General features: G+C 39.5%; 1 protein-coding gene across 2 annotated transcripts in view; it reads right to left on the reverse strand.

Moving 5' to 3' along the window:
• Nucleotides 1-9,410: 9,410 nt before the first annotated feature.
• The window catches only part of klhdc8b (kelch domain containing 8B), a 219,358-nt gene continuing 201,426 nt past the window's right edge, over nucleotides 9,411-27,342 (reverse strand). For both annotated transcript variants that reach the window (XM_074680905.1, XM_074680904.1), the window contains one exon: nucleotides 9,411-19,541. In XM_074680905.1, the coding sequence (XP_074537006.1) occupies nucleotides 19,345-19,541 (197 nt within the window). In that variant the 3' untranslated portion in view covers nucleotides 9,411-19,344. The remainder of the gene's footprint in view (nucleotides 19,542-27,342) is intronic.

The following is a 27,342-nucleotide window of genomic DNA, read 5'->3' on the forward strand; positions in this document are numbered from 1 at the left end:
TGCTAATGCTCATATGTCTTGCGAACAAACATTTAACACCCACAAACCACAGAGGAAAAACATCCCTGCACACACATTCATTCACACGCAGAAAGAAGAAAAGTTTGATCTGAAGTCTGAGTGTGGATGCAGTTTATGAGCTCCTGTTTTTTTTTCTTTTTTTATGACTTTTTTCCGCTGAAAATATTCTCACTGGTCTGATTCCAGTATGTCAGGGATATTAAACAAAATTATGTAACATCAAACCTAGCCTTACAGGATATTAACTGACTTTACTCGCAACTGAGGAGAATTATCCCTGATGTAAAGTCAGAAAAAAATATGTTTCACAACTGAAAATCAAAGCAGATTCCAGAGTTGGGGTCTCAATTTTGTACATTACTCAGATGCTCATTAAAAGTTTTTCACAAAATTTCAGAAGCATAGCTCTGACTGAAAATCAAAAAAATAAACTTGTGTCTCACATTGGGGGTTTGACAGAAGTAAGGGAGGTATGACATTTCAGATTTACTCACCTGACTTCTATCTGCCTGCTAATCTTTCAAAGACTTTCCTTCTCCCTTGCCAGACTCAAAGGTTGCCCCTTTTTACATCCTTCCTTTTGGTCCAGGTGTCAGAAGATCCATCAGAAACCTGCCTACCAAAAGAAAGCTGCAGTAAAGTTTCCCCAAAGTTTAGTACATTTCTGGAGACTGATATGTTTTTAACACATGATAGATTTTTCAGGATTAAGTGGCGTAAAGTACTGTAGTTTCCCCAAAGTTTAGTACATTTCTGGAGACTGATATGTTTTTAACACATGATAGATTTTTCAGGATTAAGTGGCGTAAAGTACTGTAGTTTCCCCAAAGTTTAGTACATTTCTGGAGACTGATATGTTTTTAACACCTGATAGATTTTTCAGGATTAAGTGGCGTAAAGTACTGTAGTTTCGGGGTCATAGTTTTAAAACAAGCACCACTGTCACCAGATTTAGTGCATTAAGTTTGAAAGCACAACAGGACTTTACAATGTTACAGGAGGCTCTGTGTGTAAACTGTTCTTTCATTTTAACATGATTGTAAAAATTAGCTATCATAACTTTCAAATTATAAATTTTGACTACCGAACACATCCTCCAACAAACTCAAACAACTACGGAAATTGGGTAATGCAAGTTTGTGCATGGGGGTTGTGCAATAGCCAGTTTGCACCACTAGGTGGCAGGAAGAGACAACTATTTGGAGTTGTACAAACTCAACAGGAAAAGTGTTAAAAACTTGAAAACACACCAACACATTTAGGGATTATTTCATTTATTTATTTTTTAAATGTTAAAATTATATTCTTCTCAATCAATTACTCTGTCTGCTGAGTGAGCAACAAAGGTAGCTCATTCTGAGGTCACAGTGCATCAAATTAGTTTTTTAATTATTGCTTGAGTACATTTTTTTCCTAGCTTTTTGCAGCCTGATGCCAAACTTGTTCAACACTAAGAGGTAAAAATAATGACAGCAGGAGTTTACAGGAGTTGTGGAGATGTGAAGTGACCTCCTGATAAACTTCCTTCCCCGGTGGAGAGTGAGTGCAGCAGGAAGAGAGGAGTAGAGGGCTGCCTACACTTATGAATTCTATAAATGAACAACTGTGCTCTGCAGGGCTCCTTTATTAGTCATGTCTGCGCTCTGAGCGGAAGAAAAGCTTTACACATACTGCTCACGTCTGCGCCTCAAAGCAAAAAGGGGATGAATTGTGTTTTGTGGGTTTCTTTACAGCAGCTGCAGTGTCTCAGATAATAATGGCTGAACAGCTCACATACTGTGCTCTCTGGATTGTAGAGGTTGGAGCTGCTGTATTGTTTTTTTTTTTATTTTGGGCTTTATGTTATGTTACAGTTTCCAAACACTTTTAACCCCTTACTGCCTAAATTAATTAACAATTATAAAAATAGATTGTTTAATGTATTTTTGCATTCTTACAGATGCTAAATTAAGTGGAGATTGTAAATTTGAGTATAGTACACACAGTTATAACTAATAATTGTAATATTATATATTTAAACATAAAAATTTCATCCCCTGGTCAATATATTGTGACATAGTGGATCTGCTACGATCTTTGGTATGTGTAGAATATGGATCAATAGGTAATAATGAGATAAAAATGTCATTTCAGCTACATCAAGACCTGACAGGGTATGTTTGCGACAACAGGCATCAAGTAGATGAGCACAATTTCTGCCAAGTCTGGAAGAGTGCTGATGAGCTGCTCCAGTTTTGTTGCACTTTGTCAGGTGTTTTCGTCACAGCTTTAGGAGAGATGTCAGAAAAAGTGCTCTTTTATCTTCAGTGGTTCTAACTTTGCAATCGTCTATTGACTGTATATTGAAATGACACTTCATTTCCTCTCATCATCAAGCCTAAAGAGCGCCTCTGTGGACCCTGACATTCTGTATTAGTGCAGCCAAAACATGCCCAGAAGCAACCTGGCAAGTCGAGTTGGGGCAATAGCATCAAATGTACTGGTTGAGAGTCAAATATCCCTCAGGCCAGTACAGCACAGCTGAACATATTCTAGTTTGCCTTAAAAAAGCTTAATGATACATGTGTGTCTTACAATATTTTCACTGTTCTGCTAAAGCAAGGTTTTAGTCAAGCAGATCTGTGGTTGCTGTTAAGTCATCATCACAAAGCAAGACAATCAGTATGAGGCCATGTCCACATGTAGCCAGGTTTCTTAATTTTTATGCCTGTCATCCACATGAAACCCCAGCTTTACATCACTACAAACAATGCTTTCTGAAATCTTCGGCCAAAGTGAAGATTTTGGAACACTCCGGTTTCTTTGTTTAGTGTGGAGAGAGTTTTTGGTTCTTAAATGCCATAGATGAATGACGGGGGCTCATTCTGATTTGCTGGCACAGGATTTACGTCTGGAAAACACTGCCACATATGAGTTTGGCATGCCTCGAGCTGCACTTATCGGGGGATTTGCCCGCTTCATCAAAACCTTCTTCATTTCCAATAAGGCTACCGCTGACTATTTGCTCCAAAATACCGTTTCTGAAATGGATGGGTGATGTCACAGAGACAACATTAATTTATTATACAGTCTATGATTTTAGCAGCTGCTGTAAAGTGAACAACCACTGATACTTTCAGCAAAGTGTCGCCAGCTTACTTATCGAGAGGAAGAGCAACCACCCCAGAACTAAATCAAGACCCTGGTTCTTTCTGACAAAATGGACAGAGTTCCGTAAAAGGTTCCTGGTTCCTGTAGGGCAGTTCTGGCTGTTGATGAGCAGCTTGAAGGCCCATTTGTACTTCCTTTATGTACGAAAATGTATCTGTCCGTTTCAAACGATGTTACCGCCACTGCCCACATACTTCCATACGTCCTTTGCATTGGCATTGCCAACCAATACATCCACCGGGGGGGTCCAGAGCCAAAAGTTGATGACAATGATACTCAAAAACAAGCATGGCGACTGTGGAGGAAATATTAATAAAGTTCCACTTGCGCAAAAGACAAAAATGGAGGCAGCGTTGTAGCAGGCAGTGGTCAGTGAGGCATTTGAATACATTGTGAAAGTTCCGCCATTGTTATTCTTCGCGTCTCATCAAAGCCTTGTATCGGGTAATAACAGCAACACAGTTTCCAGTTATACCGGTCCGTTTAGTCAGTATCCGTAAGCTTCATAGAGATGTAAAGAAATACGGACAAAATGAACACAGAGTACGGACAGAAGGCTCGGTCAGTATCTGTATCCGTGCGTAATGTTGAGCAACAATGGGCCTTTAGAGGGCTTTGTAGAAAAGCAATTTCTCAATCTTCAACTCTTTGCTTTACAGTCACATGGATATAAGTAAATACAAATAATATTGTTTGTTTAAATCTGATGAGGTGGTCAAGGATTGAGGTTTAATCTTTTACTGACTGAATGTATAAATGTGAGTGTGCTGTCATAAGCTGCATGCAAATCCTTTCTTATGACTGTCCGCTGAAAGTGAATGCATGTAGCTACATTTTATTTTGAACCTCATCTCAGTTCTGTCAGGTTGCTTTCCACATTTCATCTGCCACAACAATGTTTACTGTGCCGCTTGTGAGAACACACAAGGCTAAACACAACATAACAGCCAGATATTGTTTCACAGAGATGTTACGAATAGCTTCATGATTCTCAGTTAGAGGGAAAGAATAGCAACATGTTTTGGATGAAAGAGTTTCACAGTCTGACAGCATGTTTATCAGACCCAGCGACATGATTTCCTGTGCTTTTTTTCTGCTGCTTTCAGCTGCTTGGACCAAAATAATAATGTTGGAATTTAGAAAACTCAGAGTGAATGTGTTCAATTGGAAAGAAACCTCATTATTTTTGTACATCAGACTTTGAAAATTGGAACCCTGACTGAAGATATGAGAGTAATATTTAATCATGACACTATCATCTACAGCCTAAACTGATGAGCAGCGTGTGTGTCCCCATATTTATCTGCATTATTTATTTTCCCTGGCCATGCTGATATCTAATTATCTACAACAGCGTCATCGTCGCAATTACATGACATAATGGGAATAATGTTAATAATAAATCTGTGGACGCGACACCAGGGGCTGGCTGGGTGAAAGAGGTTGTGAGGTAATGATTAATCATTTATTTCTCCTTGCTTTACTGCCTCATGTTATTTCTAACTTGAGCTAATCTGAGGCCACAAGAGCTGCTTGGGAAATGTTTCCTCTAATTTGCGGTGCAGCAGACATGCCAGCTGAAAGAAACCCAGAGATTTGGTTTAATTGCTTTGCCCTTCAAGTCGATTTGGTTCAACAATGGTTCAGCAGTTGTTTTTTTCGTCTTTCCCTCTCTGCTGTCACTGACACCTAATCTGCTCCGTAGTCAACATAGCGGAGGGGGAAATGTACCTGATTGAATTCTGTGCTGCAAAGTGTATTGTTGTATTGATGCCAACATGTTTTCCTTTATTTCCCTCATCACAAACCTTGGATGTCTACCTATAGCCTGCTCACTCAAATATGAGTAACTTCAACAGGTTACCAACACATAACTACCTCACAAGGCTCTTACTGTTCATGCCACATCTATCTTAAATGTTACACTCTCAGAATGCATACCAGCATGTGATACCTAAAATCTCTCAAAGTGCTGTTTTCCAGAAGGTCCTGAAACTTTTAGTTCCTGGTAAAAGATTCCAGGTTACCACATGGTTCCCGTGGCCCATTTGTTGTCTACATTTCCATAACAAGCCAAAAACCAAGGTAAATTAAAAAATCAGGCCAATGATGTGTTAAGAAAAAAATGGAAGTGCTTGCAACACAATGCTACACCAGTAGAGGGCAGTAAGACAACAATATAGACCATTCAGCAGCAAAAATGGCACTGTAAAAGGAGACAGACAAGCCCACATTGTTAGCCTGTTACCATGGAGGATATTTAGCCTCTGGTTTTGAAACAAGCGCAGGTGACAAATCCATTGAAATAACTTTGACCAGCGAAACACCAGAATGCTCTGCCATGGGAAGTGTGGAGATGGCAGAGATTGTTGGCTTGAGAATGAGCCATAGAAAATTTCTTGGGTGATAATTTCTTTTCAAACAGTTTTAGATAACTATTTGATAAGAATGTTTGGAAACATATACATATCCTGGGTGTGATTTGGTGAAAAACAATAAGAAAAAAAAAAAAAAAGGGGGGGGGGGGTGTTACACTTGAAAGACAAGCATCCAACAGGCCTGATTCTTCTTTTTTTTAAGTTAACAGTAGGCCCTTTTAAAAAAAAACAACAACAAAAAAAAAAAAAACAGATTAATATTCATCCTTAAAGCAGACTAGCACAACATGAAACATTTAATTTCTGCAATGGCACCTGTGATGTGGGAGATGGTCGACATTTGTTTCTGGACTGAGGGAACTCAATAACACTGGAAAACGTAACGTAAAACCTAATAAATGAAGACTTCATTTTGCAATAATTCAGCTAAGTAGACTTAGAAAACAGTATGATCTGATGTCTGACTTCATGTGGCCTTTTCAGCTTTGGTGCGTTACCTGTAGCGTTGCACCTTTCTTTTATCCACATTTCTGCAAGCTCCTGAGTGGGAAATAAACACACAGCTGGCCCATTAACAGCCATGAAGAGAAGACTGTTCAGTCTGGACACATTCATTCTGTTGTGCTCATCAGAGAGGATATTATTCATGGCACTAAATCTATCTTCCCACTCTGGGTCTTTAATCATTGATAGGGTTTTCCCCCCGAAGATGTGATTCATTCAGCAGAGGTAGGGATGTAAAAACCAGAGGAGGGGTTGATCCCCACCACTCTCCCCAACAAGGCGCATCCATTGACTGTATATAGAGTGAACAGTGTGGCTTGGCTGTTTAGTAATGTACGGTTTTGAAGCCAGAATACCCCCGTCACAGGCGCTGCCATTGGCAGCTGTTGTGCAGCCAGAGTCTGCACAGTAAAGACTGAGCGATTCTGGGAGAATCTGAGTGGAGCCGGATCACAAAAATAAAAAACAAGCTTGCTTGCTAGAGGGTACCCTCTTCCTTAGGCCGAGGACCCTAATAATTATTTTTTTCTTTCGAGAGTCTAATCTCCTCTTGGGACATATTTTACAATCCCCCGAAAAAAAGTACACAAGAACGGCAGCTGTCAAACATCGTTAAACATGACATAATTCCTCATTTTTAACCATTTATAACTAATGAAAACAAAACTTTTCAGAAAAAGAGGACAAGAATACAAGGCAGCCAAATAATATCTTCAAATCACTACAACAACTGGACGTGAGAAACATTTCTACGAGGCATTTTAATTCTTTAAAGTTTGACAACAGCCCATCCGGAATGTATGGGGCGATGTTTTTTTTTTTACCTAAACTACAGCCAGCCACTAGGGGGAGCAGTTTTTGTGGCGACCTAACCTTGAGCAGAGCAAGATGACGCCTATTTTTTTTACAGTCTATGGTTGCACCCTGTTTGTATACATACCTAAACCAGGATGCATTCCCAAGAAGTTCTTCTGCGTTTCAACGGCTGCTCTACACTCAATATCCAACAACTCGCTCATCTGAGTTTCCATTTTAGACTCAAAGAAGATGATTGTTCAGGAGTTTATAAACTAAGTCAATAAATGTGTGTGCCAAATTCATGACTAAAAATGTCCAACAGCAACAGATGTTAATTCAACATACAAAATGGGAATCCTGGTTGTGTCTCCCTTTGCCTCACATTTGTGCCATAGAAATGGAGTTATTACACAAGGCATTCATGGTTGCAAGTTTGATTACTAAATCTGGCCTTAATGTTATTGCAAAATGAAATTTTCGACATGCAGGGATAGAAAAATAATCACAGTTATAGTTGCTGGGGTAGCAAAGGCTTTGTGAATGTTAAATGCACATACTGCAGGTTCTAGCTATCTGCAGTCAAAGTCAAATCACAGAAACAAAGTACTGACTAATCCAATCATAGCTAATAGCAGCTGTGACTAGTTATTATGCTCAGGGATGCTTTGTGATCCTTTACAGATGACAGAAGCATCAAGTCACCCATGACATTAACATGTAAATGGCCGCTTCCTGAGAACTGCTGCTTGTATTTAATATGACATGTATTGGGTGTGACAGGCTGTTGGAGAATGTGAAGAGGAGATTCATTTGAAGCAGCAGAAGCTAACCCAGGAGCCATACATACAGTTATTTCCACTGTCAGAAAAGAAGCGCTCATTTTATGTTATTTTTTCCCCCTCTATAGGAGCCCTCCATTCACACGCTGTGTTTGAAGTGGGTTTTGATGTCAGCTTCATCTATTATGGATCTGGTGACATTTTTCTGATGACAGGCCCCTGATACACCCCTTAAGAGAGAGGCATGGAAATAGACTCCGTTCTGCTCTTTTCCCATCATTATCCCAGCTCTTTTTCAGTTGTTTTTTTTTTCTCCCCGAGAAGCAGGTGAATGTGTTTAAGCTGAAAAATAAAAGTAATACAAAGGACATGTGCAGGTCAAAATAGTTTATTAGAGAACAGGATTCATAGTCGAGGCACTACCTCACATTTAGTATAGGCACTGAACAACTGCACTGGAGTAATAGCCACGACTTGGACTGACAACCAAAGCCTGCCAGCCATGAACACAGCCACCGTTGCGTTTTGAATATTTCATCATCGCAGATTGATTTCTGGCCAAATCAGACCAGAAACTATCACATAAATAATTAATTACGCCATCATATCTGGATGTAGTACTAACACCAATGTTGGCAATTTGAATAAATATTCAAAAGACATTCTTAGACTTTTTTTTCCCTGAAAAAGAGGTAAGCATTCTGATTACTGCAATTCAAAACAATGAGAATAGAGCTGATTACCAGGTAATAAACCAAAGTTAAGTAGAATCCAGCACTTCATTGATTTAAAATGAATTTTGGAGTCTTCAAACCATGTTGAATAGCCTTTGATTGAATCCTTTGTGTAACAGTATGCCTGGCAGGCTTTGGTGAGGGGACGCAGCCTTTCCAAGTGTACATCATCCTAACAATACAACCAAACTCAGTCTCTCCCTGCTTTGGACTCTCTGTTATACTTTACACTCCTAATCACATCCAACATTTTAAAACACACAGCAGGTTCACGATCATCTTTGACAAAAACAACCACAAAAATAGTGTATGATTACTTTTATTATCATAATAGAAATTATAATAACAAAAGTGATGACAGTTAATTTCCTCTGATTTCTTCCCCATAACATGTGCTAAGACAAAACCCCCACCTCATCATGTTAACAGGCGATAACTAAGTCTTGTTTCTTATCCATGGGATCATAAAGTAACATGAACAATGTCAGAATAACTTTTTACATGTGTGTGGTAGAGTTACTTTACAGTAGCAAGGGTACCAACTCTATGTGATGCTTTCCATGAATTCTGAGGGATTTTCATGAATTGTTTTGAGTAGGGATGTAATGGACCATGGTTTGCTGTGCATGTTAGTTTGTAATGCCCTCTACATCAAACACCACCATCACAACCGTCAAATTATGAACTTACTTGTGTAGAACAGAAATTGAAGAGTGTGCTTTCTATTCCACCAAAAGTTCCAGCATTAGGAGTGCAACGGTTGTTGATTAAAAGCTGTAGTGTCCTACTTAACTTTTAGCTAGAGTAGCAAAGATGACTTAACTTTGGTTATTTCAAGGTAACAACATTTATTTCCTAACCGGCAGGTGGCTACACAGTCGAAAGAATAGAAAGTGTGTGTCCCCAGATATCCAGTAGTGTTACTGTTTGATGAGAATAAACAGAGACAGTCAGGGTCAAATATGACACCAAATTTCTTAACTTTAGCAGAGGAAGTCCACAGAATGGTAACATTTCTATGGATCCACAGATTTTTCACAAAATTTATTTTAAGCAAGGTTTTAAGTCTTTTGAATAAAAACTGTCTGTTAGACCTAATATAAGCCACATACACCTGACATGCTCAGAAAATGTCTGAAGACAAAAAATGGCCCCTGAATTGCTTGTAAAAAAGTGAAAATCTACCAAGAAGTATAATAAAAATGATAATAATTATTATTATAATTATAACCAGATTAGTTTCTAGTAATGAGACTTTTTTCAAGAAATTTGTCAAACAAATTCCGGATACCCCATTTTACAGCAATTTAGGTAACATTTTTATCTATTAATATCTTGAAATATGTCATTTTTCTGGACCAATCTCATGAATGTTGCTCAGATCAAGTGTACTGAGATTTTATTTATTTATTTATTTATTTTACTTAAAATAAGACAAAAACACATGCTTTGATTTCAGTTTTTGCAATGCAGAAAAGGAGAGCTGGCTGTGTTTCTCGCTCTCTATAAAGCCTGGTTCATACTTCTTTTTTGACTCTTTGCTGTAGCCACACTATGGCTGACACAGCCACGAGTGTGACATACCTGTGCATTTTCAAAGTAAAAATTGTACGCCATCATTTCATGCATTAAAGTTCTTTTGAGAAACTTTGGGTTTGTTTAAATTTTGGTGCTCCCTGGTGGACAAAACAGTCTTTGCTCATCCTGCCTGTGTTTGTAAAATGTCATGTTTGGTTTCTGACAGTCAAATTTATCTTTATAGTGAATATTTCATATGGAACACATCAAAAACTGTGTTTTCCTCAGGTCTTTGGCTAGCACTTAGCTCCTCAGACATCAAAAATTGTAATACTTTAGGCGTCAGACTTGTTGCTATTGGTCTTGTTTGCTTTTGTATTTGTACTTTTTTTGCATTTTATTTCTCATCCCAAAGCATGAATAACTCTAGGAACACCATTAGGGCTGAATTCTATGACTTGAGAAGATAACATTTGCTCAACAAAAAAAAAAAAAAACAGTGGTGTGTAATTTTGGTGTTTTGGTCTGATGCATTTGAAAACATGAGTGATCTGTTAATGCAATAAGAAGGAGGTGTGTGTGTGTGTGTGTGTGTGTGTGTGTGTGTGTGTGTGTGTGTGTGTGTGTGTGTGTGTGTGGGTGTGTGTGTGTGTGTGTGTGTGTGTGTGTGTGTGTGTGTGTGTGTGTGTGTGTGTGCTTGCGTGTGTACTATTTAGAATTGGTGCATAGTTTTGTTTATGTGCCTGAAACTAAAACTCTGCATGTTTTTACAACATTTAAAAAACTATAATTACGGGCACACCTTACACCTCCCCACACACCATCTGGGTAAACATTCTTCCTTTCTTTACGCTCATTTCACTACTTTGCTATCACCTTCAGTATGTTACATCATATCCAGTAAACCTCCCAAATTACATTTTTTCACACAGCACATGGTGATACTGAATAATGAAAGCACACAGCAGTGCACCAGGTTTCTACCGTGTCAGTCACTGCAGGGAAACAGCAGTGTGTGAGAGAGAGAGACCAAAACGGGAGAGGATTTCAGTTTTTAACCCATATATTCTCTGAGTTTAGAGGAAGGGATTCTTGAAGGGTTCTGGTTTGATATCAGAGGTCAAAATCACAGGTTTTTTGAATGACAAGAAAACACAAAAGCTCATAAACCACTCAACAAAAGAAATATACAAGCTTGTTTGTAGTAAACATTCCTGTTTTCTTTGTTGTCATACCAAAATCTCCTGTTTGACACTTATTGCGCTTTTTCTTGAACCCAGTGTTATACAGACGCCTTCATATCTGACCAAATAGTGAAAATAAGCATATTCATGTTTGTATCTTTCATAAAAATATATTTTTTTGCAACATCACGTACACTTAACTAATGACAATCACTTTGGTGAACCCCACCCAGATCTTTACGACACCACAACACATCTGATACCTCACACTTCTGAACCCACAACACAACATCAGGAGGGAACTCAAGGACATAAATCAACAGTCACAAACCATCAGAACAAAGAAACTCCCAATCACTTAACCTAATCACTTAAAGCCTAATAGGATGTTTGATATAAAACGTCTAAACTTTAGGCCCACAAATAAGCCAAAACACAACAAGAACACATGGGAATGCTAATGTACGAGGAACACACTGATGCTACCTGTGGGTGTTGACACTGATCCCTGTTGCCTGGAAACTGTGCTTAAGTTTTCCCACACAGACTGAAAAATCAAAAAGCTTTTCATTGTCAAAAATAAGACTCAGTGAAGCACTGAGAGGGTAAATTCAACATCTTCCACCTTTCATCTTTTCTGGGTTTAATACCCTCTCCACTATTTGTTTAGTTAGAGCCTGGGTCTTCATAACAGAGAGCAGGGATGTATCTTGGAGAAGCTGGTGCTGTGTTTGATTTATATACTAAAGATGTAATCCTTTCAGGGCTTTTATTGCTTGTAATGGGTCTCTGACTGAAGAGTATTCTGTCTTGGTTGTTGAATTTAACATCAAAATAATGCTAGTTTCCACTATATTAGTGCATTTCCAGAGTTGGGCCCGCACTCGTTTTTTTTGTTGTTTGTAATTTTTAATCTTTAACTGGATTTGGGTTGTGTGGACCAGTTGGAGGGAGAGCAATCTTTTAGACTTTCAACTGATTTAAACCTCTTATTTTGCCCCGTATTATTCTGAATAGGTTTAACAAATAAATAATTATATAAGTTAATGTCTTTGTTTATGGATCAACAGTTCACAGAGTTCAAACTAAGGATTAACTTTGCTCATAGAAGGCTTTACATTTTGGCTTTAAGCTGTTCAGGTAAACAGCTATCCCTCTGCTCATTGCCGGCTAAAAAAAAAAAACATCCACATAGTAATCTGCTGTTGCTTGGACTGCGGCATCCTGCTCTTTTGTTGTGTGTCTCAGCCTGCTGTCAGAAGCAGTGGAGGGGTTTTATTCAGCTTGATACGTACGTCACATCAGGAGCCAGAAAAACGAACTGATGAGGCATGGTCTCTAGATTTATGAAGCACCTTCTCTTAAAAAATTATAACACTCACAGGGTCTGTCAGGGAGTGAGAACACATTTTATAAATAAAAAAACAACAGAGCAAATAGAGAGAGGGAGAGCTGACTCTGGCAAAGTTCCAGGATTCCTTGGGCACTGCAGTGGGGCATGTAAATTGTATCATAATGCCAAAGAACAGGAACAGTGTGAGAGGAGACACTGTACATCCTCCAGACAGCTCTCAAAATAATACATGGTGAATGTGTCCAGGTGTCAAAAATATGCAAAGTCTCTCACACACGCACACATGCACACACAAAATAAAAGTCCTTCACATAGCCAGCCCCAGTCCCCAATGCACAAGCACACATGCAACCGGAAATCCACACAGCTGTGTTGTCATCCTAAAGCTGGCCTGTTGAATATGGCTCCTTTAACTCAGGTTGGTGAAAAATACATAACAACAGGTATTAACTGTAATGTGTTCACGCCAAACACAGATAAAATAATCTGTTTAAGTGGAGTACATCTAGACATGCGGCGCGAACGGATCATACATGCATATGCCAGGAATTCATGACCCATTCAATGGTCTACACACTCTCACTCTCCTATGATAGCCAAACAGCACGGAGATCTTCCAGTGATGTATGATTGAATGTATAAATATATGTTTGTTGTGTACTAAATTTTTGTGGGGGTTATTGTTTGTTTGTTGTTGTTTGCTTGTTTTGTGTGTGAAAAGGATTCAAAAGGAAACCCCTATGAGGAACTTTACATATCACTGAGCCTGAATGTCAACAAAATTAATGATGTATGATGGAAATCACAGTGCAGCTATTATCAAAATGTGTTAAAAGTTTGGCATCAGTTTTCCAAGCTGATGACATATTCTTGTTGTGAAGAAACCATAGATGCCACACACACAAAAAAAATACACACGTGTTAACTGAGGCCATTTCTGGCCTGTTTTTGAGCAGCACAGCTGATTTGGCCAAATTTCAGTCACAACACTGTAGTGTAAAGGGGGGCATGACGGCTAATCATGGCCCCATTAGCTGATGGTTGGATGGAGTTCTGCCTCGCCAGAAGTTTTTAGTTGGCCAACAGCAAACTCCTGCAAAGTGCAGCAGAGGCATGAGCCAATTTTCAAACTTTAGGGTTTCTTTTCCTGACCGTGCCAGTCAAAAACAGCAGACAGGCTCTGGAAGGACCATGGCATGTCTTTTCTATAAGGATGGAGTTGAAAGAATTTGGTCAAGCCTTCCAATTCAACATATTTCAGCATATTATTTTCCTGTTATATATAGTATCATATTACATCACTGAGCTGGTTCTGGCTCAGTGATAGAAGAGGACCTCTCTTAATGAAGGATTGTGGATCTGATCCCATGTCCTGTTGTGTATGTGCAGAAGTGTCTTTGCCCCCTGGCAGCTATACCAGCAGTGTGTGAAGAAGATTATTCAGTACTGATTGGCCCCTTTACACGACAGCTTCTGACATTGGTGCATGAATGTAGTGTGATTGGATGAATGCTTCAAGTTATATAAAAAGGGGTTTCAGTGGTCAAACGACTAAAGAATAAAGCCATTATAGTCTGTTTTTATACCATCACCAACCGAGACTCTAAAAATCTGTTTGAGGAACTCTTTCATTGAATTTAGACAGACTGCACAGATGGTAACAATTTTACAGCTGACAGGTGTAGAGTCTTGTATTGCAAATAGATCTTAGATAAAACTTTCATCATGATTTTTTAAAGGTTTTTGAGGAAAACGAAATTGACAGCTGGTGTCAATATGCTCCGTTCTGATTCAACACGTGTACTGTAAGCACATAATTTGTAATTCTGGCTCTGCATCAGAAACATGTTGCTCCACAGCATTTAACATTACACAGCATGCCCAGAACTCATCCTGAGCTGTATGCATAAAAAAGCTCCTGTTTGACCAAGGACCCATTTATTCTCTTTTTACCTATGAAAATGTATCCATCCTTTTGAAACAATGTTACTGTCACTGCTCAAGAAAACAAACTTGACTGCGGCAGAGGTATTGCTACTGTTCCTCTGGCACAAAAGACAAAAGTGGAGGCAGTGTTGTATGAGGCGGTGGTAAGTGAGGGCATTAAATACTTCTCGAAACTTGCCATCATTGTTGTTTCTTGTTCAAGTCTGCCTAGAGCTATACAGCATTGCCCTTGGTGCTATCCTTAAGTTTTGTGGAAACATGCTGAAATACAGACAAAATGAACGCAGAGCACAGACAGAAGTCTCCGTCTTTAATGATGAGCATAAATGGGCCTTAGGATCAATCACATGTTATCACACATTGTGTGTGTTTTTCCTCTGAAGCACCGCTAGCTAAGCCTAGGCTAACTTTATAAGCTTTACGTGTAAAACTTTATTAACGTGTCAAGTGATCAAGTTCCATAAACAAGCTCAGACAAACCTTGCCAGAATATTACATAACTTCTCTTACACACTAACGAACAGCCCTCCACACAGGCACACACACAAACTCTAACATGATGTAAGTAGGTTAATTAAAATTGGACGGAGTAGAAGGCCACAGAGCAGTTTATTTACAGAATGATCTCAGGAATATTTCCAAGAGTTTATGATTATTGCCAGATAGTAAAACTGGGTGAGTAAATAAGGATGAGGCTGCATTCTTGTCTTCATGCATTTAGGGATGCGGGTCTTTGCAAACAAGTGGTGCGTGCAGGAATACATAATATATATGTTTGTGATGAATGTGTGGGTTGTAAATAACACAGTCAATTAGATCCACACAAGTAAAGCACCAGAAATAACAAACTGTCAACAGGCATCTCATCTAAGCTCCAGCACCTTCAGAGCCCTGTTGCAGTAATAGATGTCTGCCTCTGCTAACAAGGTCTACTGTGCAGACCAGTGAAAGAAGAAATGGAGGGCAAAGCAGTGGAAAAGCTGTATGTTTGTGTGTTCAGCTGGGTGTTAAAATGCGGTGCATCATTTGGGGCCAGAGATAGCTCTCACTCTCTCTTTTTTCATATGGTACTTATGTGTGTCTCTGAGATAGCCACAGACTGTTTCTCTCCCTCTCTGCTCCATGAGTCATACAACAGCAAAAACTAGTTCAATTTAATTTATGTAGACGTAGCAGATAAATGCTAATGCTATAAGGGTGCAGAGTGTGTCTGACACCTGAAATACACCGGATACGCCTGCAGTGCGACTCCGTTGCGCTGCGTCTTTACTGCATTGTCAGCTTATACCGGCTGTGTGTTCACAAAAAAAGGATGGCTGTGTATTACCTGCAACACAACAGACTAGAGACACAGATGTACTGCAACCTAATGGATCCTGTGTAAGTTGACGGATTGATTTGAATGAAACCTATTTGAACTGTTTGCCATAACGGAATGCAGACGCACTGCAGACACATCTGGTGTATTTTAGTCATGATGGGTTAACAGACTGTTTGTTGTACAAAACTGGACCCTTAATGCCCAAAAATAATCAAATAATTGGAGTGCATCAAAAGCCCCAAGCAGTCCGGTTCAGATCAGTATGGTTTGGTACGGGTTGGCTCAGTTAAGCCGTGTGCTGTTTGTGTTTCCACAGCCAACCATGCCCCCTTGTGGTGGGCGGCGTGTAAGCCGGATGCTGATAGCTGCATCAGTTAAATATTAAAGTGATGTCATAGCAGCAAGACACAGTTTACTTTGCAAATAAATCCAACAAAGAAGAAAAACGTGACACAGTTTTTAACACAGTTTGTTATAAAACTTAATCAAGTTTTGTTTCAGAGAGGGGTGTGTGCCGTGAGGAGAAATAAAGCTGCTGTCACACGTTAAGTAACGATTCTTTCGACCAATCAACCGTCTGCAGTGTTGTAGCTCCATCTTCTGAGATCAGGTCTGTTTAGTCTGGCACCCCGCAGACTGCATGACATATGTTTTACATTCTCATTACAACTGCTATTTTTTTCAATTATCTTCACAAAAAAGTTAACTTTGAACCAAAAAAATATGGGGCCTGGTTCCTAAAACTTATTGTAATGTTTTTGAATCAGTAAAATCAGTGGGAAAAAAAAACAAAAGAAAAGAAGAAAAACAGAGCAAGGTTAGTAAAAATTGTACAGAATGGACTAGATGCATCAGGAACTGTACTGCAGAGTAATTAGCAACTGAGTGCTGATGCTGTTTGCACAAATTGAAATGAGCCATTTGGGACAAATATAAGTCCTTTCAATGCAAAATGTCCCTAATTAGCCTAGGTAACAAACAGCAACACTGACAGCCATGTTTAGGATCAGAGGGGTTTTTACTGTTTCTCAGAGTTGGTGGTGTCGCAATATTTAGAATAGATGTGCCCAGCGACCGGCAGCCATCTCTGTGTGACCTACAAATGTGACATCTCTGCATCAATTCTCTTTGCATTTTTTTGTTACTTTGATTTTTAATACTTTCACTTTGCCACATGTTTGAAGCCAGTCTGGAGGCATTACTCAACAGACAATAGAAGGAGGGTGTTAAATCAAGCAGTGGCATTGCAGCTACGTTGGCTCAATAATTACAAAAATTGATTACAAATAATAAATACAAAAATGTGTATCCCATTCATCTTGGCCTAACATTAGAACACATTAAAGTGTACCCTCCCCATCAAGCTCATCACCTCTTTGTGGAGAGATTTAAACTGACAGCATCACAGTGCTGCTGCAGCTAAGCCCAGGAGAGCGCAGAGATGCCGACAGCTCGTCCCCACCACCAGACACAACACGAGCGCAAACTGCACAGAGCTGTAGGATTTGAGGATGTTTACTCTCAAAAGTTATTTTGCGTTGTGAATTGAAATGGAGGAGACAGCAGGGGGGAATGAGCCGTTTGGTGTTACTAAACTTCGTACAAAAGTCAGAAAATTAGTGTTTGATGGATGATTTCTTTCTTCCAACGGGACTTGTCAATAAATCATACTGTCAGGAAGTCTGTTTATTCCCCTTTTAAACGGCTGTGACAAAAATGCATTTGTGGGATGAGCAGAACATCTGAGTATGTGGGTTACACCCATGAAAAATGTTCTCTGCCAATGCCGAACAGCTGATTCTGCTGTTGCCATTTTGAGTCACTTTGAGCTATTGGTACCTTCATGAAATAATCTACCAAAGACAAATGAACTTACTGACATCAACAACTGAGTACAAAGGTGGAAGTCAAAAATTTTATGAAGCTTTCATAAGATGAACGAACTCTTTAAGTTTAGGTTTAGGTTGTACCACTTCAATCCAGCTGAGGCAAAACTGACTCTTGTCAAAGTAAATTAGTTTCAAATTCAGGGGTCAATACATTTTCCTTGAAGGGCTTATTTCAACTTTTCCAAAATAGCTGGATAAGAAAGACCAACAGACTCTGCAAGAACACAAACCACTTTGTAATTCCTTTGTTTCCTGCCTGCCTGACCTGGTCTGCTAACCACAGGTCAGTGGATCTGTCACAAAACATTTTGCACTGCAGCTCCCTCCATCCACTCTCATCCCCAGCTCTGGTACACAAACGTTTTACTGGGTCCAAAATAAACAATCAGTACAAAAAGTCTTGTTTTCAGGTACCAAATTGGTCAATTGCAGTGGAATTAGAAGACGACTTTCGGCCGCCCTTCAGAGAAGCTATGAACTTTTCAGTCTAGTTTATAGGTCCGGGGGTTTTGGATGTTTGGAACTTATTTTTTGGTTAATAGTTCTTTTAAATAGACACTATATTGTGTCACAGCTTATCAGCTAGGATAATGTAGATGGTTTAAGGATCATTTAATTACAACTAAATTTTATAACTATAAATGCACTGAATTAACATATCAGCAAAATTGCAATTTTTTAGAACCAAACTTAAAAATAAATCTTCATATGGCAAAACCAGAAACTGCTCTAAACTGTTGCTGAGGTATCATCACTTTAGCATTCTGTTCCTACTCATTCATCACAACGTTGACAAAAATAAAATGTTCCTCTGTCAATCATCAAACTCAAGGGAAATACTACGTGTCAAGAATGTGATGTTTACATTTTCATTTGTCTGCCTGGATGCTTCAGGGCAGCAGGTATGAGTCAGTCTGCATTCATTTCACGAGCACCCACATCACTGTGCAATGCTGTGAAGGATGATTTGAGCTCGATGATCAATTGCTGTGTCGCAAATGTCGTAGCACAGGTGGATAAATGTGCAGCAAGGCAAGCTGACGACAGTTTCAACCACAATCAACGTTAACTAATCCTAAAAAAATGCTGACTTGTTGAGTCAATTAAAACACTATGGTAGCAGTCACTATAGCACAGCTAACTTTCACATGTAGAAAAAAAAACAAAGAAAGAAATGAACTCAGACATTCACATTCCCAGAACGTCACTAAATCCCAACAAAGTGTTGTTTGTAAGGTCGTAGAAAAGTGTTCAGGCTTACTGTTGCAGCAGGCTGCATGTGAGTTACAGATATGGCCCTATGTTCCTTTATTATCCAGAAAAGTACCCTGCTTTTATTCTGAAAAAATGCTCAACAGTTCAAAGGCGTGTTGTTTCATCAGACACTGTGTGTGTATGTGTGTCTGTTTTTTGCTCATTATTTTGTCTCTCTATGATTTCTCCCGTGTAGAAAAGCTGTCAGTTTTCTGTCCTTGCCAATCTTAGCAGACGGCTTGAACGTCCTTCATCTTGAATCCGTCCATCTCTGGCACAAACTGTCTCTGCAGCCTCTGTCTGTAAAATGCTTGTTGAAAGTGAAAAAGAGTTTCCCACATCCCAGTAAGAGAGAGGAGTCCTTCAGTCGGACTTAAAAGGTAAAAAAAGAATCTGAGCGCCAGCTGTGGATCCAAATCATGTGAACCTTTCTGTGTTTTCACATTCACATACATGAATAAAATATCACTGCTGTTTTGCATTTAGTCCCGTGTGTGTTTGTGTGTGCATGTGTCACACTGTTTCAGGTAAACACAAAGCTTCCACAGCGTTACTGGGTCCCTGGGCGACTCCTCCAATCACAAAGAGCATGCTGTTTGTCTGCAAAAGGGCAGAGGAGCAGCGCGCAGTAGGCATGGGTGCCACATACTCCCAGCGCCGCTTCACAGGATTGTAGCTCTCCACTGAGCCCAACGGCGCCGGTTCATTACCTGCAAAACAGAAGAAATATTTCAGTGTACCAGCTCTTTCATTCAGTCTGAAAAATAGATGGAAACATGCCAACATTAAGCTTGTTATAAAAGCATTTATTTGTCTTTACTGGAGAGGGCTATGGAAGCACACAAGGGCCATAAAGATGTGAATTTTAGTTTTATTAGCAACTGAAAAGCCATTTGTGGATTCTAATTAAGCCTTAGACATTATGCTGACCTTAAAAATCGTTAAAAGAATAAAGCACTGAAACACTCAGCAAACCATCATTTTCTTTGGCGATCACTCCACTCACTGCCTCTGCTTCACATCCTGGATGCCTCAGGATGAACTTTACATGTTCGGCTACATGTTAAGAGTCTTGCTCACTCTGTCAGTATTCTAGTTTGCATAACCTTTAATTTACTTATCTCTATCTGTTACATATTTCAGTGTGCACTAACAGTTGAGCAAGGGTAAGTTATTTAGTGTGTACAATGTTTGAAATGGCTGTTGTTTGCTTCTAGGGTTGATATGAACTAGGCACAAAATGGATTCATCACATCTTCCGTTGGTGATGTATGCTAAAATGAAAACAAGAAATGGAGACAAGCATCACCATAGCCCTTCCATCACCTCCAGGCAGCAGACACGTGTGCTACTACACCTTAAAGAGTGCTCTGCTTATGGTGGCAGAGTCACAGTGGTAAGAACAGGAGGGAAAAACAAAACAAAACAGTAAACAGGCAGAAACCTCAAGAAGAACCAGACTTCTTTCCAGTGAAAGAACGGCTTCTTTGATGTGTCAAGGTGTCTCTGAACAAGCTAATATAGCCTTTATTAACTGCAGTTGCTCAATCAACAGCAAAAACGGACATGCCTAAAACTGAAGTGGAGGTATTGTGCTTTTTTTTCTATAACATTTTGTTTCATTAACTGTCTCTTTAAGGCTCCCTGTTCCGCAAACCCCCTTCCTTCTCATTCGACAGCCCTCTGAAGGTCTGTTAGGAGCAGAGCTATGGGCAGACCTGTGTGATTGTGGCCCCACCTTTTCACTTTATATTTGACCAGTTGGGAAATCCTTATGTGATGACCTCATCATTTCAGTGAGTCTTATGAAGATCACGGGAAACATTCATGCTGTTTTTCTTTTTTTTTTTTTGACAAATTACAACAGCTGACTTTGATTAGGGAATATTATTTTTTTCTGAGAGAAGCAGTTTAATTTTGGAAAAAAAACTTCTCTCATGAATGATGCTTTTTGCTTTTTAATATGAACTTTGTCGGCAGCAATGGTTGAGGTTTATATGGACCACTCTTCCCATTCAAGATTTGCCATCAAGCAAGCAAGCAAGCAAGAAAGAAAGAAAGAAAGAAAGAAAGAAAGAAAGAAAGAAAGAAAGAAAGAAAGAAAGAAAGAAAGAAAGAAAGAAAGAAAGAAAGAAGTCTCCCAGACACAGCCCAATTGTAACTTTTGGAAGTGTCTTGGCAGATGCAACTCCCAGAATTCAGTGACAGTAAGGTAGGTCCCAAATTATGTCAGCTTACTTTGTACTTGGACATAGCTGGTGCAGCTCAGTGCAGACCTTTGAAAACAAAATAAAACAACCGCTCCAAAAAAAAAAGAAAAGAAAAAGAATTAAATAAATGAATATAAAATATAATAAAATCAAATCAAATAAAAAAGAAGTTGTGAAAATCCTCTTCCATAAAATTAGATAGCTTGAAGAGCAGGAACAAAAGGAGACAAAAAAAGGAAAAAAAAGAAAAAGAAAATAAACAATAAATCAAATGTTTAATTTCTTAGGTGTCCTCATAGTCTCTCAGTCCAAACTGATGAATCTAACATGGTCTCTTTCCTTTCTGTGTAAAGCCATCATTATTTCTACCAATGAGACCTGCTTACTGCTTTGTCTGACAAAGAAAAAATGTTTCTAAAAATAAGCAAATGAAATTAGTTCATAATGTAAATGAGATTGTCTTAAAGCCCCTCAGGTTGTGCTGTGAAGCTTAATTTAAATGTGTCAATTAGCTCTGTCTCTGGGATAAATAAGCTTCTCTTCAACACTCTCTAAAAATTCAAAATAACAAACCAGAGAACATTAAATGTAAATGTGTCTGAATATTAAATTCTAATATACTTAATGTAATATTAGCTCCAGGGGAGAAAGTGAGACGTTTGCATTAGAATTAAAATATGACATTTCTAAGGCTGGCTGTGTTCTCCTTCGCTCTGCTCCCCTCCCCCTGATCCAGGGTTCTCACCTCAGGTGCAATGCTCACCGTCATTATACATCATCTGTTTCTGTTCCCATGGAGACTCACATCACAGTCAGCCCCAAAATAATATGGATTTGATGAGTGTAAAGTGTGTGTGTGTGTGTGTGTGTGTGTGTGTGTGTGTGTGTGTGTGTGTGTGTGTGTGTGTGTGTGTGTGTGTGTGAGGAACGTGTTGTGTTATGTCTAATGCGTCTGTCCATCTAAGGAGGTCTATTGTCACATTTTGTTGGAAGAACAAAGTGGCAGCACAGAGACGGCCTTTTCAAGCAGCCCCTTTATCATATTTCATAAAGACACACATGTGAACCAACAGCCGTGACACCACACACACACACACAAACACACACACACACACACACACACACACACACACACACACACACACACACACACACACACACACACACACACACACACACACACTGCACACTGCACACTCTGCACACTCTGCACACTCTGCACACTGCTCTGGGTGCTCAAAGGCTTCCTGTTGCTGCTTTGATTCAAGGCCTACAGACGTCATGTTAATTCAACAGCCGCTTCTCTCGCCTCTTCTCCTCTTCCTTTCTGCTCCCCTTCTCTTTTTGACCTCCATTTCCACCTTGATTTTCAGTCTCTCTCACCTGTTTGTTTCCATTTGACACTTGGTTCTCATATTTTGGCGAAAGTCCTGACTTTACTTCCCTCCTTTTCATCTGCTCTAAGAAATTCTTGGAAAAGATTCCTCTTTAATGTGCCTAACCCGCACTCATCTGTTCTTCTTCCCCCTTCACCCCATGATTCTTCTCCCTTTGTCTCCTCATTACTCAGCCACTGCCCCTCTGGACTCTCCTGTTCTCATTTTGGCTTCCCTTCTTTCTGTTTGATGCTTCTTGCCTCAAGCTGTTTCTCTTTTCTTCTCACTGTCACCCCTTCAAGTCTCAACGCCTGCTGCAGTTTTCCTCTGCTTTGTTCATAAATACATAAACTTCAGGACATGAAGTATGGCAGGTTCACTTTTAATTCATTCATCACCACAGATCCAAAACCACTCATTTGATCCCAAATGTATGTGTAACCACAAATCCCAGCAGAAAAATGTGCAGATTATATGATTACACTTTCAGGTCAGCCAGGTAACCTTGGCAAAGTTTGCAGCAGAGCATTTATACCCTGAGGGATCATTTTTCTAAAGACACAAAATTCTGCGGAGTCTGCAAGATGACCAATAGGTCATAAAAGGGGTTTGGTGTTTTTTATTTTCATTTAATGAACAAAAATTTAGAAAAAAGAACCAAATGTCAAAAAAGGAAGTGGGAAGACAGAGCTGTCCTTTCTCCTGAAGAAAATGATTTCTCTTATTCATTTTGTCATAATGGTGGACACTGGAGCTGAAAGGTAGAAAAAAAAGGGTGTCAGAGCAGAAGAAAGATAAACAGGAGAATGATAGAGCACGAGCTACAACACGGGTTGTGCTTTTTCTAATCATGCCCATTCCAGCCCACATACAGCAGTTATTCTGCAGTGGTCAAACTTGTGAGTCTATCAATAAAAGGAAGAGTGAGGTTATGTTATCTCTGCTTAGTGAGGTTGGAGTTGGCAGATGAGCACTGGTAGGACATAACCAGGATTCACTAAGTACATATAAAAACCAGAGACAATGGACGCCCAGACGTCACCCATCTGTTTCTGAAATGGTAAATGAAGCTCTCGCTATAGTGGCCATATTGGTAGTGGCAAGGGCTTCGCATACAACCATAGGGCGCCTGCCAGTCAAGTGACCCTGAGCTGTGCCTCTGATTGGGCAAGCTCGCTAAAAAAATTCACCCCCCTGTTCAGTGTGTGCCGATAGTAAAATCAGCAACTCAGACAGGAGACGTTTTTTAAACCACGCTGTAAATAGGTTAATTTCTGCTTTGAAAATGACTTTTTTTTGGCTTGGTGTGTATGTGACTTCCAGTACTTTCGGAGCCAGCCTCAAGCAGACTCTCGAAAAACAGCAGATTTTAGTACTTCCCCATTGTCTCATAATCTTAGATGGGAGGTTGCCGCTTGATAAATACATAACCTTGTCGCTTTGCATCCTGCAAAAAGTTTTGTCTTTGACAAAGAAAAGTTCTGAAGAAAAAGATGTGCTCCATTCAACTGTTTCCAAAAAACAACTTGCACAACTTGGCAAGAGTCACGCCCTCCAAACAGTAGGTGATGGTGCTTTTCCAGGGACTCTCATATAAATAAGACTTGAAAAGACTGAAGACTACAGTCTTGTCTGAGAAGAAGAACACCTATAAACCTCCCGATTTGAAAATGATGTAATACTTAATATTTCGTTCATTAATTTTCTATACCGCTTATCCTGTTCAGGGTCGCAGGTGGCTGGAGCCTATCCCAGCTGTCATTGGGCAACAGGCCAAGGGTACACGCTGGACTAGTAGCCAGTCAATCGCAGGGCTGACATATAGACAGACAACCATTCACTCACACACCCACACCTATGGAAAATTTAGAATGACCAATTAACCTGGTGAGCATGTTTTTGGACTGTGGGAGGAAGCTGGAGTACCTGGAGAGAATCCACCCATGCACGGGGAGAGCATGCAAACTCCACACAGAAAGGCCCACTGGCCGAGGTGGGGAGTTGAACCAGTGACCTTCTTGCTGTGAGGCTGCAGCACTAACCGTTGCACCACCGTGCAGCCCTACTTAATGTTTGTTTCTAAAATGTGAAAAATGAAGGATAGGTGCATTTCTCTGAAGAGTCACACTTTTTCATCATGTAATGAAAGTCATGACACTTCACTCGTTTGTATTGATTGCATTTTTTTACATCAGCATTTGCAATAACAACTTCATCTCTTCTGTTTGTTCTCTGTCTGTTCTCTGATTGTCTCTCAGACCCCCTGTTGCTCCTGTTTCAGAGTGAGACAATAACACAGCATGATGAGTCAAACAGGAGCCATAACAAACCAGCAGTCTGATCTGTGTGCTGTTCATAGCATCATTCCAGTCCCTCCTTTAGCACTTATCATATCTTCACAGTAATACACCACACTTATCTACGACCTTGCTTGTGAGCTTCTGGTTCTTCCTGACTGATGTAAGCACGCAGGCCTCGACCAGCTGAACCATCCTCCTGTCCTGTGTGCTATATGTTAGAGCACACACATACAGTCTAACTGCATTATGCATGCCTGCTGATCATGGTAGATGTATTTTTCTCTTTTATTTCTCGAGTCAAAAGGCAGATTGTTGGAAATGTGCCGTAAACAAGCTATGATTCACAAGCCCAAAATATCCCAGTGGATTAGATGGTGAGCCAGACACGGCTGACACTCACACACACACACAGATATATGACATACAGTACAGAATGGTCTACCTCTCACGCTCACTTACTTTTCCATTTTCATGTGAGCAATAACACAAATACACACAATTACACACAGACACAAAAACACACTGACGCACACAAACACGTCCATTACATTTTTCTTTCTCATTTAATCCTTGTCTTTTTTCTTTCCTTTTTAAGTCCAACTCTCGGCTCAGCACAACAACATTGGTATCCTCCTCATTTCTCACGGTCTCACACCCACCCACTCACTCAGCCTCATACAAACACACACCCACAACCACACCATGAATTTGACAAAGAAAAAACATATAAAGAGTTTTAGGACCTCAATCTGAGGAGCCATTTTTGCACTGGGAGAAAACTCTTACTGAATGACAGTCAGCCTCTTGTTACTGTCTGTCAATAAGCTCTTGCACAAAAATGTGTCCATCAGGTATCAACCGTCTTTTTTTCCTTCTTCTGGGAGAAAAGTTTAAGTTTTTTCTTCAAAATTTCTCTGAACCCTCATGTAAACATCACACAGTCCAAAATAAGACCTTTTATACTTTTGTACTGAAAATATGGCAGAGGTAAATTATCTTTTTCATAATGATGTGATTTCAACTACAGGTGAAAGACCACTTAACTGCCAACAAACACTAAGTATTGTATTGCAAGTGATAGAAGATGAATGGATGATCAAAACGTGGATGGTTGTGCTCCAAAACCATGGATAAAGAGCCTATTTCAATTTAATTTTTGTGGATTAAATTGTTTACCCATTATTATATCAGCAAAGGAGGTTGTGTTTTTGGGAGAGTTTGTCTGTCTGTGCTTGTTTGTTTCTTTGTCAACATAACTCAAAAAGCAACAAACGGATCTGCTGTTTTCACCATATGTGTATATAACTACATGATAAATGGTTGGATTGCTTTGCAAAAAAATACAAGACAAGGTCACCGTAATTTCTGGCAGATGTAAAAGTATTATCCAGATCCTGGCAACATTCTTGTTACTAAGATTCGGAATATGAAACATGTACTGGGTCGTTATAATTTTGACAGTCAGGTCACAAATTATCGTACAAACCTGAAACTAACACCAAGTTGTACCAGACAGTCTGCTGAAAGGGAGTATAACATTAAAGTAAGACTAAAGTGTTGCATGGCAATATAATATAACTGGCGGAGGTCAGTGCTCTCTGAGTGCTTATCTAGTTTCTCTTTGTCTTACTCCAGTTTCTTCTTTTAGCATTCTGAAGCTCTAATTAGAAACTTCTTATAATCCAGCAGTGCAATTATACGATTAAACACATACAGTGTGTAATACTATCATTTACTTTTTCATTTATTCAAAAAAAAGAAAGAAAGAAAGAAACAAAAAGGGGAAAAAAACATAACGCAATGATAAAAAAATTGTGTATTATCTCACAAGATAATATCACAAGTAACTCAATTTCTTTTGTTTCTCAGGTTGATAACAGTCACAGGACCACTGGTGACATCAGCAGCCACAACAAGTCAGCCAATCACTCCTTCAAGCTAGCATTATATCTGTCATGCAACAGGTTTGAAGGTAGCACCAGTTCAAGTGGAGAACCTCTAGTAGGTGCTAAAGAGTGGATCTCAGGTTTTTTGTTGTAACACGTCAAACAATTTTGAATGGGCGGATTTACATTCGTGATACCATACATTATACCATCAAGGTCCTTGGCTAAAATTATCTGCAGAAGCTGAAGCAGTGTTTTGTTTTCATACTGAAAATTAAGAACAATACCTCATCAGATTTAGAATCACATTTCTGTTTTGATGAATGGAAATTTATGTTTGACACATAAAAAGAAATTGCTCTGACATTTCACTTCAAAAGAACGCATCATGAGTCAGACTGTTTGAAGAGGGAGACAAACGGGAATAGGGTGATGCAACCAGCCAGGAAAGAAGTTCGCTCCTACACATCTATCAGTAGGCTTGGCAGCGTTATTAAGTGGGATTTCTTGTTGACATGATATTATTTTGGCCATAAACTCCATCCCCTGACCGTGATTCATCTGAAGAATGACAGAGCCAGAAGAGCTCCATCACTCATTGATTACAGTGTTCAAAAAGACCCAGAGCTGAGATAAAAAAGAAACCCAGAGCTAACGGCCTGATGATAGTGACAGAACATATTATGAGGGGAATAAGGGAGTTTTACTGTGCTGTTAAAGTTGTTGAAAGGAAGAACCC

This window comes from Halichoeres trimaculatus, unplaced genomic scaffold, assembly GCF_033239565.1.
Source record: "Halichoeres trimaculatus isolate MK-OKI-2021-1 unplaced genomic scaffold, fHalTri1.1 fHalTri1_scaffold_11, whole genome shotgun sequence".
Classification (NCBI taxonomy): Eukaryota; Metazoa; Chordata; class Actinopteri; order Labriformes; family Labridae; genus Halichoeres; species Halichoeres trimaculatus.